This window comes from Alligator mississippiensis, chromosome 4 (genome assembly GCF_030867095.1).
Source record: "Alligator mississippiensis isolate rAllMis1 chromosome 4, rAllMis1, whole genome shotgun sequence".
Classification (NCBI taxonomy): Eukaryota; Metazoa; Chordata; order Crocodylia; family Alligatoridae; genus Alligator; species Alligator mississippiensis.
In genome coordinates, this window is record NC_081827.1 from 181,619,185 (window position 1) to 181,636,020 (window position 16,836).

Sequence of the window (16,836 nt, forward strand, 5' to 3'; positions counted from 1 at the left end):
GGAATCATAGGTGGAGAGTGGAATGACAACTAAATGAGTCACCTACTGCTTCAATCAACAACTGACAGTTTCATGGGTGGACAATATCCACCTGCTCTTGATCTCCTGGATCTAGCATAGTGTTAAATTGGGGGCCCAGGTCCAGGATATGAACCAGATAAGCTAGGGTGCAACTGATGATGGAAAAAATAGAGCAAAGATAATACTACTAGAAACCTCTTTCCTTTCCGATTTCCTTTGTGGGATAGGAAGAATCTCAGGTGGAACAATGTGCTTCTGTCGCACCTCACACACAGTGCTGCCTTAGGAAAAATGAGTATGCTGGCCAAGGACAACATTTCAGCAAGAAGCATGAAGCAGCATTTGCCTACCCATCACTTGTAAGCCAAAGGTCTGCCACCTGGCCACCTAACAAAGCCAGATCTGTAATAAAAAAAAATAACCCAAAAAAAACAGATTTGTCCTACAGCCTTGCATAATGACCAAAAGTGAAGCTCCACGGATCATTTCTAAAATCCATGACTATGATAAAAAAACCAGCTAGCAACTGTGTTAGATGTTGGTTCTGTCTGTTTCTGATTCATTACACCCTTTCTTAAGGTGATGGTCCTTTTCCCCCTTCCTCTCTCCCTTCCTCCCCTTTGACTATGCCAAACCATGGTTTCATCACCCCAAACTGCAAAGTGCAAGAGCTTGCAGGCCACAGCACACACCACTGTAGCATCTATTCTGATATCTACTCCAAGCAAGTTGGAAAGCGACATTTGTGATAGATTTAAGACAAGCTTCACTTTGCACTCTGCTGTGCGAAACCCAAAGAAATAGATCGAACTGATTTTGGACCACAACTCGACAGGAAGAGCAGTCCAAGAGGAGTGGTTGCTCCTCAAGGGAGCGATCCTGACAGCACCAGGGATGGACATCACATCTCGGAGGGAGGGTAGCAAAAGGGCACAGCAATCCCCTTGGCTCAGCAGGGAACTTGAGGATCTCCTACACCTCAAGAGAGACTTATAAAGGATGGAAGGCTGGAATTACCACTAAGGAGGATTACTCAGCACTGGTCCAGATCAGGAAAACCAAGGCTGCAACTGAGCTCCATCTGGTTTTACATATCAAGGATAACAAAAAGTCCTTTTTCAGATATGTCAGGAGTCAGAAGAAAAGCAAGGGTAACATTCATAGATTCATAGATGTTAGGGCCGGAAGGGACCTCAATAGATCATCGAGTCCGACCCCCTGCATAGGCAGGAAAGAGCGCTGGGTCTAGATGACCCCAGCTAGATGGTTATCTAACCTCCTCTTGAAGACCCCCAGGGTAGGGGAGAGCACCACCTCCCTTGGGAGCCCGTTCCAGACCTTGGCCACTCGAACTGTGAAGAAGTTCTTCCTAATGTCCAGTCTAAATCTGCTCTCTGCTAGCTTGTGGCCATTATTTCTTGTAACCCCCGGGGGCGCCTTGGTGAATAAATACTCACCAATTCCCTTCTGTGCCCCCGTGATGAACTTATAGGCAGCCACAAGGTCGCCTCTCAACCTTCTCTTGCGGAGGCTGAAAAGGTCCAGGTTCTCTAGTCTCTCCTCGTAGGGCTTGGTCTGCAGGCCCTTAACCATACGAGTGGCCCTTCTCTGGACCCTCTCCAGGTTATCCGCATCCCTCTTGAAGTGCGGCGCCCAGAATTGCACGCAGTACTCCAACCGCGGTCTGACCAGCGCCCGATAGAGGGGAAGTATCACCTCCTTGGACCTATTCGTCATGCATCTGCTGACGCACGATAAAGTGCCATTGGCTTTTCTGATGGCTTCCTCACACTGCCGACTCATGTTCATCTTGGAGTCCACTAGGACTCCAAGATCCCTTTCCACTTCCGTGCCACCCAGCAGGTCATTCCCTAGGCTGTAGGTGTGCTGGACATTTTTCCTCCCTAGGTGCAGCACTTTGCATTTCTCCTTGTTGAACTGCATTCTGTTGTTTTCTGCCCACTTGTCTAACCTGTCCAGGTCTGCTTGCAGCTGTTCCCTGCCCTCCAGCGTGTCCACTTCTCCCCATAGCTTTGTGTCATCTGCAAACTTGGACAGAGTACATTTCACTCCCTCATCCAAGTCACTGATGAAGACATTAAAGAGTATCGGTCCAAGGACCAAGCCCTGCAGGACCCCACTGCCCACACCCTGCCAGGTTGAAACCAACCCATCCACCACGACTCTCTGGGTGCGACCCTCCAGCCAATTCGCCACCCACCGGACTGTGTAGTTATCCAAGTCACAGCCTCTTAACTTGTTCACCAGTATGGGGTGGGATACCGTATCGAAGGCCTTCCTGAAGTCTAAGTATACAACATCCACCCCTCCCCCTGTGTCCAGGCATTTCATAACCTGGTCCCATTGGACCCCTGCTGAACCAAATGGAACAGCCAATAACCAACACCCAGGAAAAGGCCAATCTGCTTAACAGGTACGTTGCGTCAGTCATTCATCAGTCCAATGGGACTGCCCTGCCTAGCAAGACGTGAGATGGCCATGGTGAGGGCGTATTTATACCCAGAATCAGTGCTGATCTAGTAAAGGATCACCTTGAGAGGCTGGACACCTTCAAGTCAGCTGGTCCTGACAGATTACACCCTAGAGTACTCAAGGAATTGGCAGGTGTCATAGCCCTACCATTGGCAAAAATATTTGAAAACTCAAGGCACTCAGGTGAAATACCTGAAGACTGGAAGAAGGCCAATGTGGTACCCATCTTCAAGAAAGAGTGGAAAGTAAATCCAGGGAATTACAGGCCAATCAGCTTGACCTCAATCCCCGGTAAGATTCTGGAGAAAATTATCAAGGAAACCCTTCTGGGTAAGCTGGCTGAGGGCAACATCCTGAGGGACAGCCAGCATGGGTTTGTTGCGGGTAGGTCTTGCCTGACCAATCTCATCTTCTTCTATGACCAGGTGACATATCACCTGGACAAGGGAGAAGAGATTGACATCATATATCTGGACTTTAAAAAAAGCCTTTGATCTAGTGTCCCATGACCTCCTCATGGAAAAATTGGCCAACTGTGGCCTCTGCTTCACCACAGTCTGATGGCTGGGGAATTGGCTCCGAGGTCAGACTCGGAGAGTAGTGGTCGATGGCAGCAAATCATTATGGCGTTCTGTGACCAGTGGTATCCCCCAAGGCCCTGCCCTTGGACCGGTTCTCTTTAACAGCTTTATCAACAATGTGGACACTGGTGTCAGAAGCACACTGGCCAAGTTCACCGATGACACTAAACTTTGGGGCGCAGCATCCACACCTGAGGACAGGCTACTGATCCAGGCTGACTTGGATGAACTTAGTAAGTAGGTGGATACAAATCTGATGACTTTCAATACTAATAAATGTAAGGTACTCCACCGCGGGGGAAAAAAAACCTGTGGCATACTTATATGCTCAGCAATGCTACGCTTGCTAGCAACACTGCTGAAAGAGACTTGGGGGTCATGATTGACCACAGGATGAACATAAGCCACCGAAACGATGTCACAGCTGGTAAAGCAAACAAAACTCTGGCTTGCATCCATAGATGCTTCTCAAGTAAATCTCAGGATGTCATCCTCCTGCTGTACTCGGCTTCGGTGAGGCCACAGCTGGAGTACTGCATTTAATTCTGGGCTCCACAATTCAAGAAGGATGTCAAGAAGCTTGAGAGAGTCCAGAGGAGAGCCATGCATATGATCAGAGGACAAGAGAATAGGCCTTAGGAAGAGAGGCTGAGAGCCATGGGATGACTCAGTCTGGAAAAGCACAGGCTGAGGGGGAACCTGGTAGCTGCTTATAAGAACATTAGGGGTGTGCATCACGATCTGGGAGAATGTCTGTTCACCAGAGCACCCCAAGGAAAAACAAGGACCAACAGGCATAAACTCCTCCAAAACTGTTTTAGGCTGGACATAAAAAAAAAAAGTTACTGTCCGAGCCCCCAAGACCTGGAATAGACTCTCTCCAGAAGTGGTGCAGGCACCTACTCTGGACTCATTTAAGAAACGCTTGGATGCTTATCTTGCCGGGATCCTTTGACCCTAGCTGACTTCCTGCTCCTGGGGCAGAGAGCTGGACTTGATGATCTTTGAGGTCCCTTCCAGCCCTAACATCTATGAAATCTATGAGTCTAAAAAGTTCGAGAGCCACCACAAAATAAACATCAGTGACAAAACAGTGGGACTTTACCTGTAAAAAGACTGCAACAATCAAATTCCATCCATAACCAGGATTTTGATTAGCCAAGAAACACCATACCCCCACATCATCCTGCTCCTTCCTTCCAGGCTACTCTAAGAGCAGCAAGTAGATATGACACAAAAGTCAGCAAAACTGTTTTCATGCCCTCAGACTAGATCAGGTCTTATCCTCTTTGAGGTCTGGGTGTTGGTCAGCATAGGTCTCATCAAGGTGTTGCTATAGATATAGAATAGATGAGAGGAGAGAGTCAATTCCTTTTTCCCTCCAATTTATAAGTGACTGATAAAATCTTCCAGCCCTCTTTGAAAGTAGTTAGCAGGATCCATTAAATTGGCTGGTGCTGCAAATTCAGCATTTTGGTGGCATCTGCCTACTTACTAACGCTTGCTAGTTGCTGCATATGTTCCTATACTGATAAGTGGAGATGGAGTTATATCTTCAACTTTGGTATTTGTTTTATGCTACATTGGACAGATAAACAAAAGCTTTTGTTTTGAAAGCTGTTGCTTGCTCTACTGAGAGGTTTACATATTTAGTCCCACATCCAGAGTCATTTTGTTTTCTGTATCAGTTCTATTGAGATAGCTTTGCACTAACTTTTACTAGTCAGTTCTGTTCCACTGCACTGTACCATTCGTACCTTCTCTCCTGATGACACCTACCCTGAATTTCCATGTGCTTCCAAGGAATTTAATTTTTCCCATCCTATTTTTGCCTTTGCCCAAAAGCAGGCAATTACTCTGTCCACAAGGAGCTGACAGGGGGCTACCACAAGGCTCTTTGTGCCATCTTTCACTTTCTGGTCTGAAATCTCTATGGATCTCTATGATGTGAGGCTTTCCTGGGATGATGGTGTTATTCAGCTTTAATTTAGTACACAGTCTGCAGGACCCCTGCAACAACAGAGCAGCAAAATAAATATATTCTGCTACTGATGTAGAATTTCTCTTTCATTTTGATTCAGCTTAAAAGCTCTCAGCCTTTATATCTGAATTCCAGTCTGGAGGTGAGCACTAATACGGAATAAGATTCACATTTTAACCCAGTTTTAAAAACTTGAACCATTAGCCAATCCTTTCACTAAAAAAACTAAGCCCTATTTTATCTCAAATAAAAAGATTAGCAAGCATAAACAGCCCCACTAAGCCCATGCCTCCCTACTTACTGCCCTCCATTTCTAAGGAATCAGTTCCCTACCCCCAAATACAGAGGTATTCTGGTGCCGACAGCACCACTTCCTACCCCTCAACTGGAGGCCACCGTGCCAAATATCACTTACCTATATCCCACTGGCTTTAAGGAGGGTATTTAAAAATAAGTGAGAACAAAGGTTCACCAGAGGAGTTACAGCTCCCATCTCTTGAGTGACTTGGGAAAGCCTAGGGACAAAGATGCCAGAGGCACCTCTTGGATGGCTTTGAGGATAGTTTCATATTGGAGTTCTGACTTGGAGGGAAATGCTCACAGCTAATAATATAGAGGGTGATGGTGCCTAAAGGCCCCACCTGGGAGCAGTGTCCCATCATTCTGGGCAGAATGCCCCTGAAGAAATATGGTCTATAAAAGCATAAAAAACAACTCAAGGATAAAAATCTGAGAAACATACAAACAGATAACTATGGTAAAGATGGGCTGAAGCCTGCATTTATATGGAGTCTTGTCCCAGATCATCCTCTTTCTTAGGTTTAAAGGGTACTTGAGGGCCAAAAGCTTGTCCAACAGCTCTGAAAAAGCTCTGGCCTGAGTTTGCCAATTATTGCACAGACTGCCTGGCACCTCAGATGCCCACCACACTAAGACCTCCCTGCTGTCCCAGTACAAAACTGGGCTCTCCATCAGGTTTAATTTACCAAACCCTGATTCTCCAGATTATTCCTCTATAGATTTCCCTCAGGAAAATACTCTTTGACAATCTGTCAAAACACTGGCAATCAGCAGGAAAGTACCTACATTTCAGGTAATAGCTGGGAAAATATACCACAAATCTGGCTTGTCATTCAATCCCTGAGCTAAACTAGATCCACTATCAAGTCAGGTGTACTGTTTTGAAGAAGGCATAAGAACAACCACATCAAAAAGTAGCCTGGTACAACGTATTAATAATTATTATTTATATCACCATAGTACCCACAGGCAGCATTTAGAATTTACTTCCCATAACTATAATATAACTGTAGTTACACAGGGGGTGTATCTACATGAGTGCATTTACTGCACAGTAACCAAAATTACTGCTTGGTACAGGCATACATCTATACGTGCATGCCCGTACTGCACAGTAAGTATGGTGACTTACGCTTACTTGGGCATAATTTGATTTAAGCCTGTTTAGTTACTGCACAGTAACAGTGTGTCTGTGAATTGATTTGGGACTAACTTTAGTCCCAAGTCAGTCCACACACAGCATTAATGTGCTTTAATGCCTGCACATGTAGATGCTGACCTATTCCCGCTTAGTGCATGTTACTTACTGTGCAGTAAATTTAAGCCAGCGTAAATACACATGTAGACACGCACAAGATGTTGGAAAACAACAAAAACCTGTGCCCACTGCATTGATCATAGAAGAATAAGTTTCCAAAGTTTGATGCCAAATTAATACTTGTTCAGGGTGAAAGGTCGCTCAATGTTCTTCTCCAAGAGAGAGAACTTTAAAAACATGGAATAGAAGGGAGCTGCATAAGAATGGACAACATTTATTTAAAAATCAATCCTGAAGATTTTGCCCTGAATCAATATAAAGTCCAAGTATTAAGGCTTATGGAAAATCCTTTACAGCAATAAATGTGCATGTAAAAAAATACATCATCAGCTATGGTACTAACTTGTTCCATACTGGAGTCAGTAACAACATTCCCATTGAGGACAACATAAGACTCCAGGTTTGATCAATTCCTCACCCAAATCTGTTCTGTGGAGTGCGAGTAATTCCATCAATGATCTGAAATTAGTTACACTCCCAACAAGTTTCACATAGCAATTTTCACAACTGAATACAAGGAGTGTCAGGTTGTAATTTCCTTTCTGGCTCCCATACTAGAACCCCCCACTTTTTCAACTCCACTATTAAAAGCAAGGTAGACACACAACCGTGTGATTAAGCATGTTTAGAAGGCTAGAAAGACTCCCTGAAGAAAGTTATAACAACTCATAAATAAATTCTTAGCTAAGTCACCTTTCACTGACATCATGATAGAATTTAGCAGCAAATATAAATTGAAACTAAATGTTTACAGACATTTCCAGATGACTATATATTGACATATTTGTATGATATTCAGAAACACTTGAAAACCATCACTACTTGAAACTGTTAGTGACAAAACTTAATCAAGTCATACTAAACACTGCATATCAGCAGCTATAAGCAGTGGTGATACATTTTGAAAAAACAAACAAAAAAAACCGTATATTACAGAACCCAAATTCCAGAGTGACCCAAACCCACCCACCCACCTTATCCCTAAGTGCTATTTACCTAGGAAGTCGTAAACTATGGTATTTTAAAACAAAACAAAAAGAAAAATCAATTTTCAATAGAGTCAGAAGAAATACCAAATATAGGAAGCGTCACCTGACATACAATCATTTAAGACCTTGGGGAACAGCCTGACCTACTGTAAATCACAACAATTAAAATGACTTGAATTGACCAATACCAATTTACCTCCTACAGAATTGTTTTTCCTTCAAGTGGCATCCTAATTTATTCCAACACATCCCCTTCTTTACTCTCCCAATAGCTGATGAAGGGAAACTTATTCCAACTAACAAATGAGCATTGTCAGCCAAGGGACTGCCACATTTCTTATTCTTCTCCAGTAAAGATAGCAATTTACACAGCCCTTTTCTAATTCTACAGAATGTTATCCAACTTGCAGCAGTTTTATCATGGACTGGTTAGGTCTCATGGGGGGGAAAAAAAAAAATCACTTACATTTTCCTGATATGATTTCTTACTACACTTGCAACAGCCCAATAGCTAAAATCATACTTTAAATCTCATATAGAATTTCAAAGAAAATTAATTCCAAGATGCATTTTAAAAAATTGGATGAAATTAACTTGTTTCAGTCAAGGGCAGCCTACCAAACAAAATATTGGTTACTCCAGAAATATCATTTCACCTCTGTTAACCCCTATCCCTGGTGTGGATTCTGAAGCTTAACAGAGCACTACAAAAGGAAACAGAGCACTTAACAGAGCATTACTGAGAAAAGCAAAACTATTTCCAACACAAAAAATACAGGGCCATTTCACAAGATCTTCAAGTTAAACTTCAATTGGACTAAGGACTTAAAAAGATTTGACTTCTGCTGCTAAATGGTAGCATCGTGCGGGGCCAGCCCTGCCCAGGCCAATAATACATGGCTCCCTGCGCCCCAGCAGGAGACCCTGACCCTGGCCCAGTGGAGCCCTCACCTGGATTCTCACTCTCACAGGCAGGGAAGCTGGAAACAGCTACAGGGTCACCAGCAAAAGCCTCTACCAGGCAGAGGCTTCTCATCTTCAGCACCTCCTGGCTCAGGTTTGGGGGTGCGTCAGGCCAGGCTTTTCTAGCCCACCAGGCACTTCCATCTAGCCCATGGGGTCCCACCATAAGCCCCCTGCAAATCCTGGCCCTGGGCTGCCCCTTTGCAAGCCAGCACATCCCTGCAGAAGACGTGCCTCTGGTTGCAACTGCCCGCCCCCACCCCATCTCCTTCCAGGGGGTTTACAGAAGGGCCCTGCAGGCCAAATGGAATTGCCTGGTGGGCCAGATGCAGCCCCCAGGCCATATTTTGCCTGCCCCACCCTAAACTAGATCCTGCTGACAGTCCTTCCATTGCCTTCCCTGGACTGGATCAGAGATCACATGGTATCCAGCCAGGCAAGCTTGGCCTTATAGAAGCCTTGAAAATTACTGAAAGAGGAAAGCCAAGGCAGGTTCCTCATTATAAACAGAATGAAAGTTCTTTTAAAACACAATTCTCTTTCCAACCAGACAGCATTTTTTCTGCTGTCTCCATCCCCCTCTAAATCTACAAAATGTATCTGCATAAAAACTGTTGTTTTCAGTAGGCAAGGAGTGAATCCAAAGTTGAAAACTAGATCTCAAGGAAAAGAGTTATAGAGAGATTAAACTGATGACATAGTCTTCAACAGAAATCTTATTGCTTACATGATTTAGCATTTCTGGCATACACAATCTAGCCTAGGAATCAGCAGCCTATGGCCTGCAGGTTGAATCCAGCTCAGAGAGCCATTTGATCCAGCTCACAGACATGGGGCTGCAGCAACAGTCACTTTCCCATGCTACCATGGAGAAAAGTAGCAGCGGCAACTGGGTCCTAGCACCTGCCCCTCACCTACCTGTGACCCAACCTGGGTCAGTCCAGCCCAGAGCCTTAAGAGGTTGCCAAAACCAATGATCTAGCCTAATAAAAGTGAAGTAATACTGTTGGATTTTTACAGTTAGCAGAAGGCCAAGAGAGCATCTGTGATAGTGAAAGAGAGGCTCTAGAAAAGGTTTCACTGAACGAGATATCCTCAATACATCTTTCACAAAGGGCACAAAAATAGGGCAATCTAGAGGAGTCTTCATAAATAAGCAATGCAAGAGTTAGGATAAATCTTATTAGGTATAATGAAATAAACACTGAAAAACTCCCTTTAAATGTGGATACTTCAGGTTGCTTAAAAGTCACTGGGTGCAGCATTGCCCAAAGATAAATATCACTTTAAAGATAAATTCTTTAATACAACCTATTTTACCAGCTAAGAAACATATCTCAATTTGTGGTATCATTTTTATCAGAAAGAATGGGGCCTTTTTGCTTGGAAATAAATCAGAGCCATTCGTTTAAACAAAGATGCTTCTAACAGCTAAGCAGCTGTCCTTACTGGACTGAGGTGTGCTCCAACAAACCCAACATTTTTTCCAAAATAGCACATTATTTTAAGCCTAAGTTAAGAAAGTTGGCAATCTAAAAACAAGTCAAACTCTAGTATGTGAACACACATACAAAATCTAGCAAGCTGTCCTAACCAAGGTATTTTAAGGTTTCTTTATTTGTGAAGGGGCCAATGTACCTATAACTAGGAGTCATGTAATTTTTATATTCCATTATATTTAAGAGAGAGTTATGGTATGTTTCCAGTTGCCTATAACACCTGTTCAGAAGGCACACTGTCCCCCTTATGTGGGGCATCATCGTTTTCTTTTTCCAAATTTGGTTTATCCAGCATCTTGGCAGAATTTCCTTAGAAAACAACAATGAGTGTCTATGTGTCTTAATTTCCGTTTTGATTCTTTGTGACAAGACCAGCCATTTTAAAGCTTCAGTTTTAAGGAATCGTTTCCATTCCTCCATTTTATAAATTCTTTAAGCTGTGATTTTTAAATTATTAATGCTTCAGGAGAACCCAATGCCCGCATTGCACCACTGAGTTTCAACAGACGACAACATCAACTCACTGTCAAAACAAACATTTTTTTGCAATCTGAAACCCTTTGAAAAACATAACCAAACCAACTCTCATTTCCCTTCACCTATTGCCATTATCTTAATGAATCAGAAGATTCTTAAGAGGTGGAAAAACACTTAAGGACCTGAATGTCTTCTATAGTGCTGCTGTTAGAAACGTTACATTTGGCAGGTTTGATACAATGAAGGCACGCCTATGGCACTTACTTAACAGTGAAAACTGAATATGAAGTAAAATAAGAAATAGTAACTGGATGTAAATTGATTTGAGATTACCAAGTAAAATAACTTGTTTTCCAATAACCTTAACTTTTCTTCCTTTTTTACTATTCTTACTAGCTCTAGATCACATTCAAGAGGAATTTAAAAATAAAACATTAAACAAATAACCAATATAGAAGCAAAATAAAATGTCTTTCAAATGATTCTGTGCTGAAGTCAAATGTATAGTTTCCAATCGGATAATGTTTGAAACAGAAAAGTCTAGCAAAAGGCTATCTAAATATAAATCCAATCCTGCATTATCATCTATTATGATCACAAAAGCACAGGAGAATAATTCTTTAGTATATTGTAAAGGTCCTGAAATGCATAATAACTATCAGCTGCTTATTTTAACTGTCAAATATTTAGTATTTATTTTAAAGCTGAACAAATAAAAACACTTCTTTATTTAAATGATAAAGAAAAACAGAAGTTGGTTTCATTCTGAAACCATCAAACCAAAACTATGCTAGATGATGTATTACTAGGTACACAAATCTAACTGCCAAAGGCTCAGCCCAAACTTCAATTTTCTAGTTCATTGGAACCCACAAACAAAATCAACTTTATCTTTAAAGAGCCCCCTAACTCCAAACAATCATGCATCTTCCCTTTGTGGAAACATGACAAATGAATAGATCACATCGCAAAAACACTGGAACTTTATTTTCAGCTTGGAACACCAGAATGACAAGAGTTGGGGGATAAAAAAAGAACCTTAAAAATCTGCTGTAGGGAAAAACATATATGATATATACTTTTCCTCGTTTTTGCTTTAACATAACTATTAGTTGTTTTACTAATGGAAGAGCCAGTTATTGTGTAGCATATTTAATCTACCTGAACAATTTTTGCCAACTAACATGAAGGAAACTGGGGTATTGTTAAAACAAAAGAGAACGAGGCTATGCTTTTGGTGCAATCATGTAACGTATCTTGAACTTAATATCTAAAAGCTAAAAGAGTATCCCGTGTTAATTTAAAACAATTCACACAGAAAGCTAAATTATGTGCAGTCTCCAAAATAAAGTTGGTCAGTGAAAGAATAAAATTTGGGGGGGGGTGGGGGGCGGGGGGGAATCAAATGAAACCTCAAATCTAATTTTTTTTATTCAAGTCATATCAATAGCAAAACACCTTTTGATCAAGAGCTCAGGTAAGACTGACTGACAATGAGCAGACTATCAAAGCAGATGCAATATTCAGTACCATTGCTCAGAATGAATTATCCTGTTAGTAAAGCTTCAAAACAGCTCTCACTACTCAAGCTGTAGTGCAAATATTCTAAATAGAAACCTAGTCTATTCCCGAGAGCTCTCCTGCTCAACAAGCTAAAATCAGTACAGAAAAGTGAGAGGAAGAGGAAAAAACCCAGTCTGCCGACTTCTGTGGCAGGCTTGTTTGCCATTTGTTTGGACTTTGATGTACAAACAAATGGCAAGTGGATGTCACTGTACACCAAGGGAATTAGCACCATCCTTAGAAACCAGAAATGTTAACCTAGACTAAATCAAGCAAGACTAAGCATCATCTGCTACTGGACCTAATGGATTTGCTATTTAAATATTCCAAGTCAAGTTTGAAATAAAAGGCAGAATACAAAACAGAACACAGAGATGAAAAAGACCTATTAGGCTTTCTGGTCCTATAAGGTTTCATAGATTTCATAGACAATAGGGTTGAAAGGGACCTCACAAGATCATCGGGTCTAGCCCCCTGCCCCCAGCTAGTCTGGGAGGGTGCGGCTCCTGCTGCTATGCGCACCCCAGGAAGCATGGGGGGGGCGTGTGCCCCTAGATCTGCATGGGGCAGGGCAAGCTGTCATTGCGGGCTGGGGCCAGGGCTGCCCCAGACTCTTCCAACTTGAGGCAAGGTGAATGCTGGCGTCCTGGGGGCTCCATCCCCTTCGGCCTGGCAGTGCAGCAGAGGCTCACTCTGCTCTGGCCCCCAGCTCTGCCCCTCTCCCCCCACCCCCAGTGTGGGGCAGGGTGGTGTGGGGCCAGGGCCAGTGCAGAGAGGTACCCACGGCCATGTCGGGGCTGGGGGGTGGCGAATTCATTGGCACAGGGAGTGCCAGAGCTGGACAATGACCCCGGGCATGGGGAAAGGGACAGGTACAACGGGCCCCAGCCCCAGCCCCAATCCCAGTCCTGGGCCTGGTTTGGATCCGAACCCTGGCCCGGCTCCGAACCCTGGCCCAACCCCAGCCCTATTCCCTTCCCCCCTCCCACAGTCCTTCCCCCTCCTCCCTGCCCCTTCTCCTGCAGACTTTCCCACGGGGGTGGGGGGAGGGACGTGTGCAAATGCGCGTGCATGCACTCAGCCCCCCCCCCCCCCCCAAAAAAAATGTTCTCCCTCTGCCTATGGCTGGGGTCAAAGGATCCCAGCAAGATAAGCATCCAAGTGTTTCTTGAAAGCATCCAGAGTAGGTGTTTTGCACTACTTCTGGGGGGCATCTATTCCAGGGTCTGGAGACACAGACAGTAAAGAAGTTTTTTCTTATGTCCAGTCTAAAACGGTCTTTCTGGAGTTTGTGACCATTAGACCTTGTCTTCCCTTGGGGGGCCCTGGTGGACAGATGTTCTCCTAGCTCCTGATGCACACCCATTATATACCTGTGGGCAGCTACCAAATCCTATTCTAGGTTCTCTGTCAATTCAGAAAAAGTGCCAGTAGATAAACATGAAACAGTGCTTCTATTTCAAGTGGTTTAGGAAATCACGCTTCTTGTCTTTTTAGTTCCCACACATTCTTATTTCAATGGATTCTTTTAACACAATCATGAAATGGAAGCTCCACGTCCTGGCAAAATGTTACACTACACCCATTGTTAAATCCACTTTAAAGTCTGCACATGGGAAGCAAGCAAAACACTTTAGCAACAGTGGCCATTCCTTAAGCAACAATATTGCCCACTAGTCAATATGGGAGGTGGGATTTCCATATAGGAAGCTCTTGTTTGACACAGTGTGGCAGGGAATATGGTGTATATTTAATTGAAGAGAACCATCCTGTTCTCCCCCATAGCTCTCTCTTACTATTGAAGAAGTTCTTGGTCCTGAGGTAGCTGACACTGAGGCGCAGGATGGACAGTTTATCCAGGCTTGAGATGACTTCATCAGGGAAAGGCAACAAGCTGGCCAGCCGCTCCAGCTCTGAGTTCAGCCTGTCCCTGTGACGCTTGGAAGGGTTTGACTTCACACCTTCCAGAGGCGGCGGCTTCACCCTGTAGGCAGGAGGAACAAAAACTGATGCACCTTGCACATATCTATGCCCAGGGGAAAACTGACCCTCTAAAGAGCGCATGGTGATTTCCTACACAGAACAAAAATAAGGTACATCTTATGTCCCAACAGGAATCCTCCAGTCCTCAATTCTTATCATAGTATGAATCTATTCATTCAGCCTCATATTCAGTTGTACGAATTAATCAGTGTTGGACTGTAAATGCAAATCCACACTGAGAGAAGTCCTACCCAAAAGTACTTACAATTATCCCCATCTCTCCAGAATAAGAACAAAGTGCAACTTCTCTTCAGAATCAACTGTCACTGACTTACTGCACCAAGATTTTCCAGCCCTCCCAGCTTACACTTTCAGCCTTTCATTCACTCCTGAAATCAGAAACAACTTTTGGAAGGAAACATATTAATTCACTTAGCTAGAGTGCCTTTCTTCTTGCCCTATTAAACATACTTGAGAAATTCTTTTTATTTTGAATCTCATCCCATCCATTTTAGCCTATCACTGTGACTGCAAAGAATAAAGGATGGGAACATGACAGTAGTAGTCTCAATAACTTAGTTATGGAAGTTCCTCCATCACCACCATGACTATTAACAGTTTCCGTAGAAGATATCAAACTTTATGTCACTTAAATAGTTTTAGACCACAGTTTAACGGGGAAGTTCACTACACATCACAACCATCAAGAATGGACATGACTGAGGTAACAATTTAGATAAAATGTGTTTGATTGAATGAATTAGGTGATGTTACATAATAACGCATCCTTTAAGTTCACCTACTGTTTTAGTAACCAGGTGCAAGAAGAAAAAAGAGGAACAATTTACTGAACACGAAAAGGCCACAAATATATATATTTTTTTTTTTTTCATTCTGCACATACTTTTTAAAAGAGCAGAAAGTACAAAACCTGAATCATAGAATTGCAGAAAAGTCAGACTGGAAGGGACTGTGCGAGGTCATCTAGTCCAGTGTTTCTCAACCCGTGGGTCATGACCCAAAAGTGGGTTGCAAGAATATATGAAAAGGTCATGAACAAACTTTAAAAATGGATCCTCATTTAAAGGAGAAAAACATGGGGAATTGTGGCTTTTCCTTGGCCGGCTGGCAGACTTCCAGCCCTGCAAGGGGCTGCCTAAGCCCCCCCCCCCACACACACACACCCAGCCCTTGCCCACACACTGGGCTTGGGGCTGGGGACAGCAGGTTGGGAGTGAGGGGCACTGGGTCAGGACTGGCCGCTGATGGATCCTGATACAAAAAAGGTTGAGAACCACTGATCTAGTCCAACCCCCTCTGGAGGCAGGATCACCCCCATGCAAACCAGCCCATACAATCTCAGCCAGGGGTTCCCAACACTGGTGTGCCCAAGGGCACATTCAAATTTAAAAGATAAAACAGCAGGCACCAATATGAATATTAAAGTATTTAGATCAACAAATATTAAAGTATTTAGATCAATCCCACCTGAATAAACCTTGGGCGGGGGGCATGGCGCCCATGGGCACCGCATTGGGAACCGCTGATTCAAAGCCTAGGTAAGTCTGTAGTCAACCACAGACCTAGCGCCCGAACCTGCCACAGGTAAAGCAGGGGAGCCACAGAAACTCCCCGTCCTGCCCTAAATCTATCGGTGCCGATATCAGTTCTCTCCCAACCTCCTGACACTGGCAGGCCCCAGGTTTGGGAGCCTGAAACCCACATGGAAACCTCCGGCGCTCCTGAAGAGCAGGAGCCCGCTCCCCCGAGCCTGCACGACTCGGCAGCGCTTTCCGAGGAGCCCTTGCAGGGCGCTTGCCGGGCTGCATCACTGCCCCGGGCACAGCGAATCGGTGCCGGCCAGCAGCTCAAACTAGGGCAGGCGAGAGCAGGCGGAGGAGTTTCCCCTGAGATGGAGTGGCTCTGAAAAACTTTCCCCCCAGCGGCAGACCCAGGCCGGGAGCTGCCGAGGTCCCGCACTCACGTCCTCTGCACCGGCTTCCTCCGCTTCCTCCCCGCGTACATCTTCCCCGGCTCATGGGCACCCGGGGGGGCGGTGCTCAGCGGGCCCCGCGCGGGCCGCCGCGGGCCCGCATCCTCGCCCCGTGCAGCGGCGGCGGCGGCGGGTCGCAGGCAGGCAGGCAGCGCCGGGGCGCTCGGGCTCCGCCTGGCCGGCACTCGGCGGGGCCGCACACCCTGCCGGCACCGCCTCCGCCCGCCCCGCCCCGCCCCGCGGCCTGGGGCGCCTGCTCCCCCTGCCCCTCGCCCCAGTCGGGCTGGGCACGACGGACTGGCAGCGCTGGCTGTGTGCTTGCCCATAAACTGAAACAAAACAAGGGGGAAACAGCATCCTGCAGCAAGGGCAGGTCAGCTGGCGGGGCCAGGCCCTTTCAGGACCTTGAGCTGGGTAAAAGTTGACTTTGGGAAAGGAACCGGGAGTAAGGAACCCGCTTCAGCCTCAGGCTGCAACCTGGGACCTCCTGGTCAGCCTCCTGCTGGCCCTAGGGTGTGCCCAGGGCGGACCCTGGCATGTCCCTGGGCAGAGTCCATCCACTGGCTCCTTGGACTTGTTGGCGGGCCCATTGGTGACACGTAGGGGGTGCACGCAGGTGCACCTGCACCCCCGGAGATTGGCGGTGCACCCCCTGAAAGAAGCACTGGCAGCGGT

At 45.1% G+C, this 16,836-nt stretch overlaps 1 protein-coding gene across 1 annotated transcript in view; it reads right to left on the reverse strand.

The window, feature by feature from the left end:
* LOC102568094 (aryl hydrocarbon receptor) overlaps window positions 1-16,309 on the reverse strand; it is a 94,328-nt gene extending 78,019 nt beyond the window's left edge. Inside the window, exons 1-2 of the mRNA XM_006261671.4 lie at window positions 16,153-16,309; window positions 13,982-14,169 (exon numbers count right to left, since the gene is read on the reverse strand). Of these exons, the coding sequence (XP_006261733.4) occupies window positions 13,982-14,169; window positions 16,153-16,193 (229 nt within the window). The 5' untranslated portion in view covers window positions 16,194-16,309. The remainder of the gene's footprint in view (window positions 1-13,981; window positions 14,170-16,152) is intronic.
* Between the last annotated feature and the right edge of the window lie 527 nt (window positions 16,310-16,836).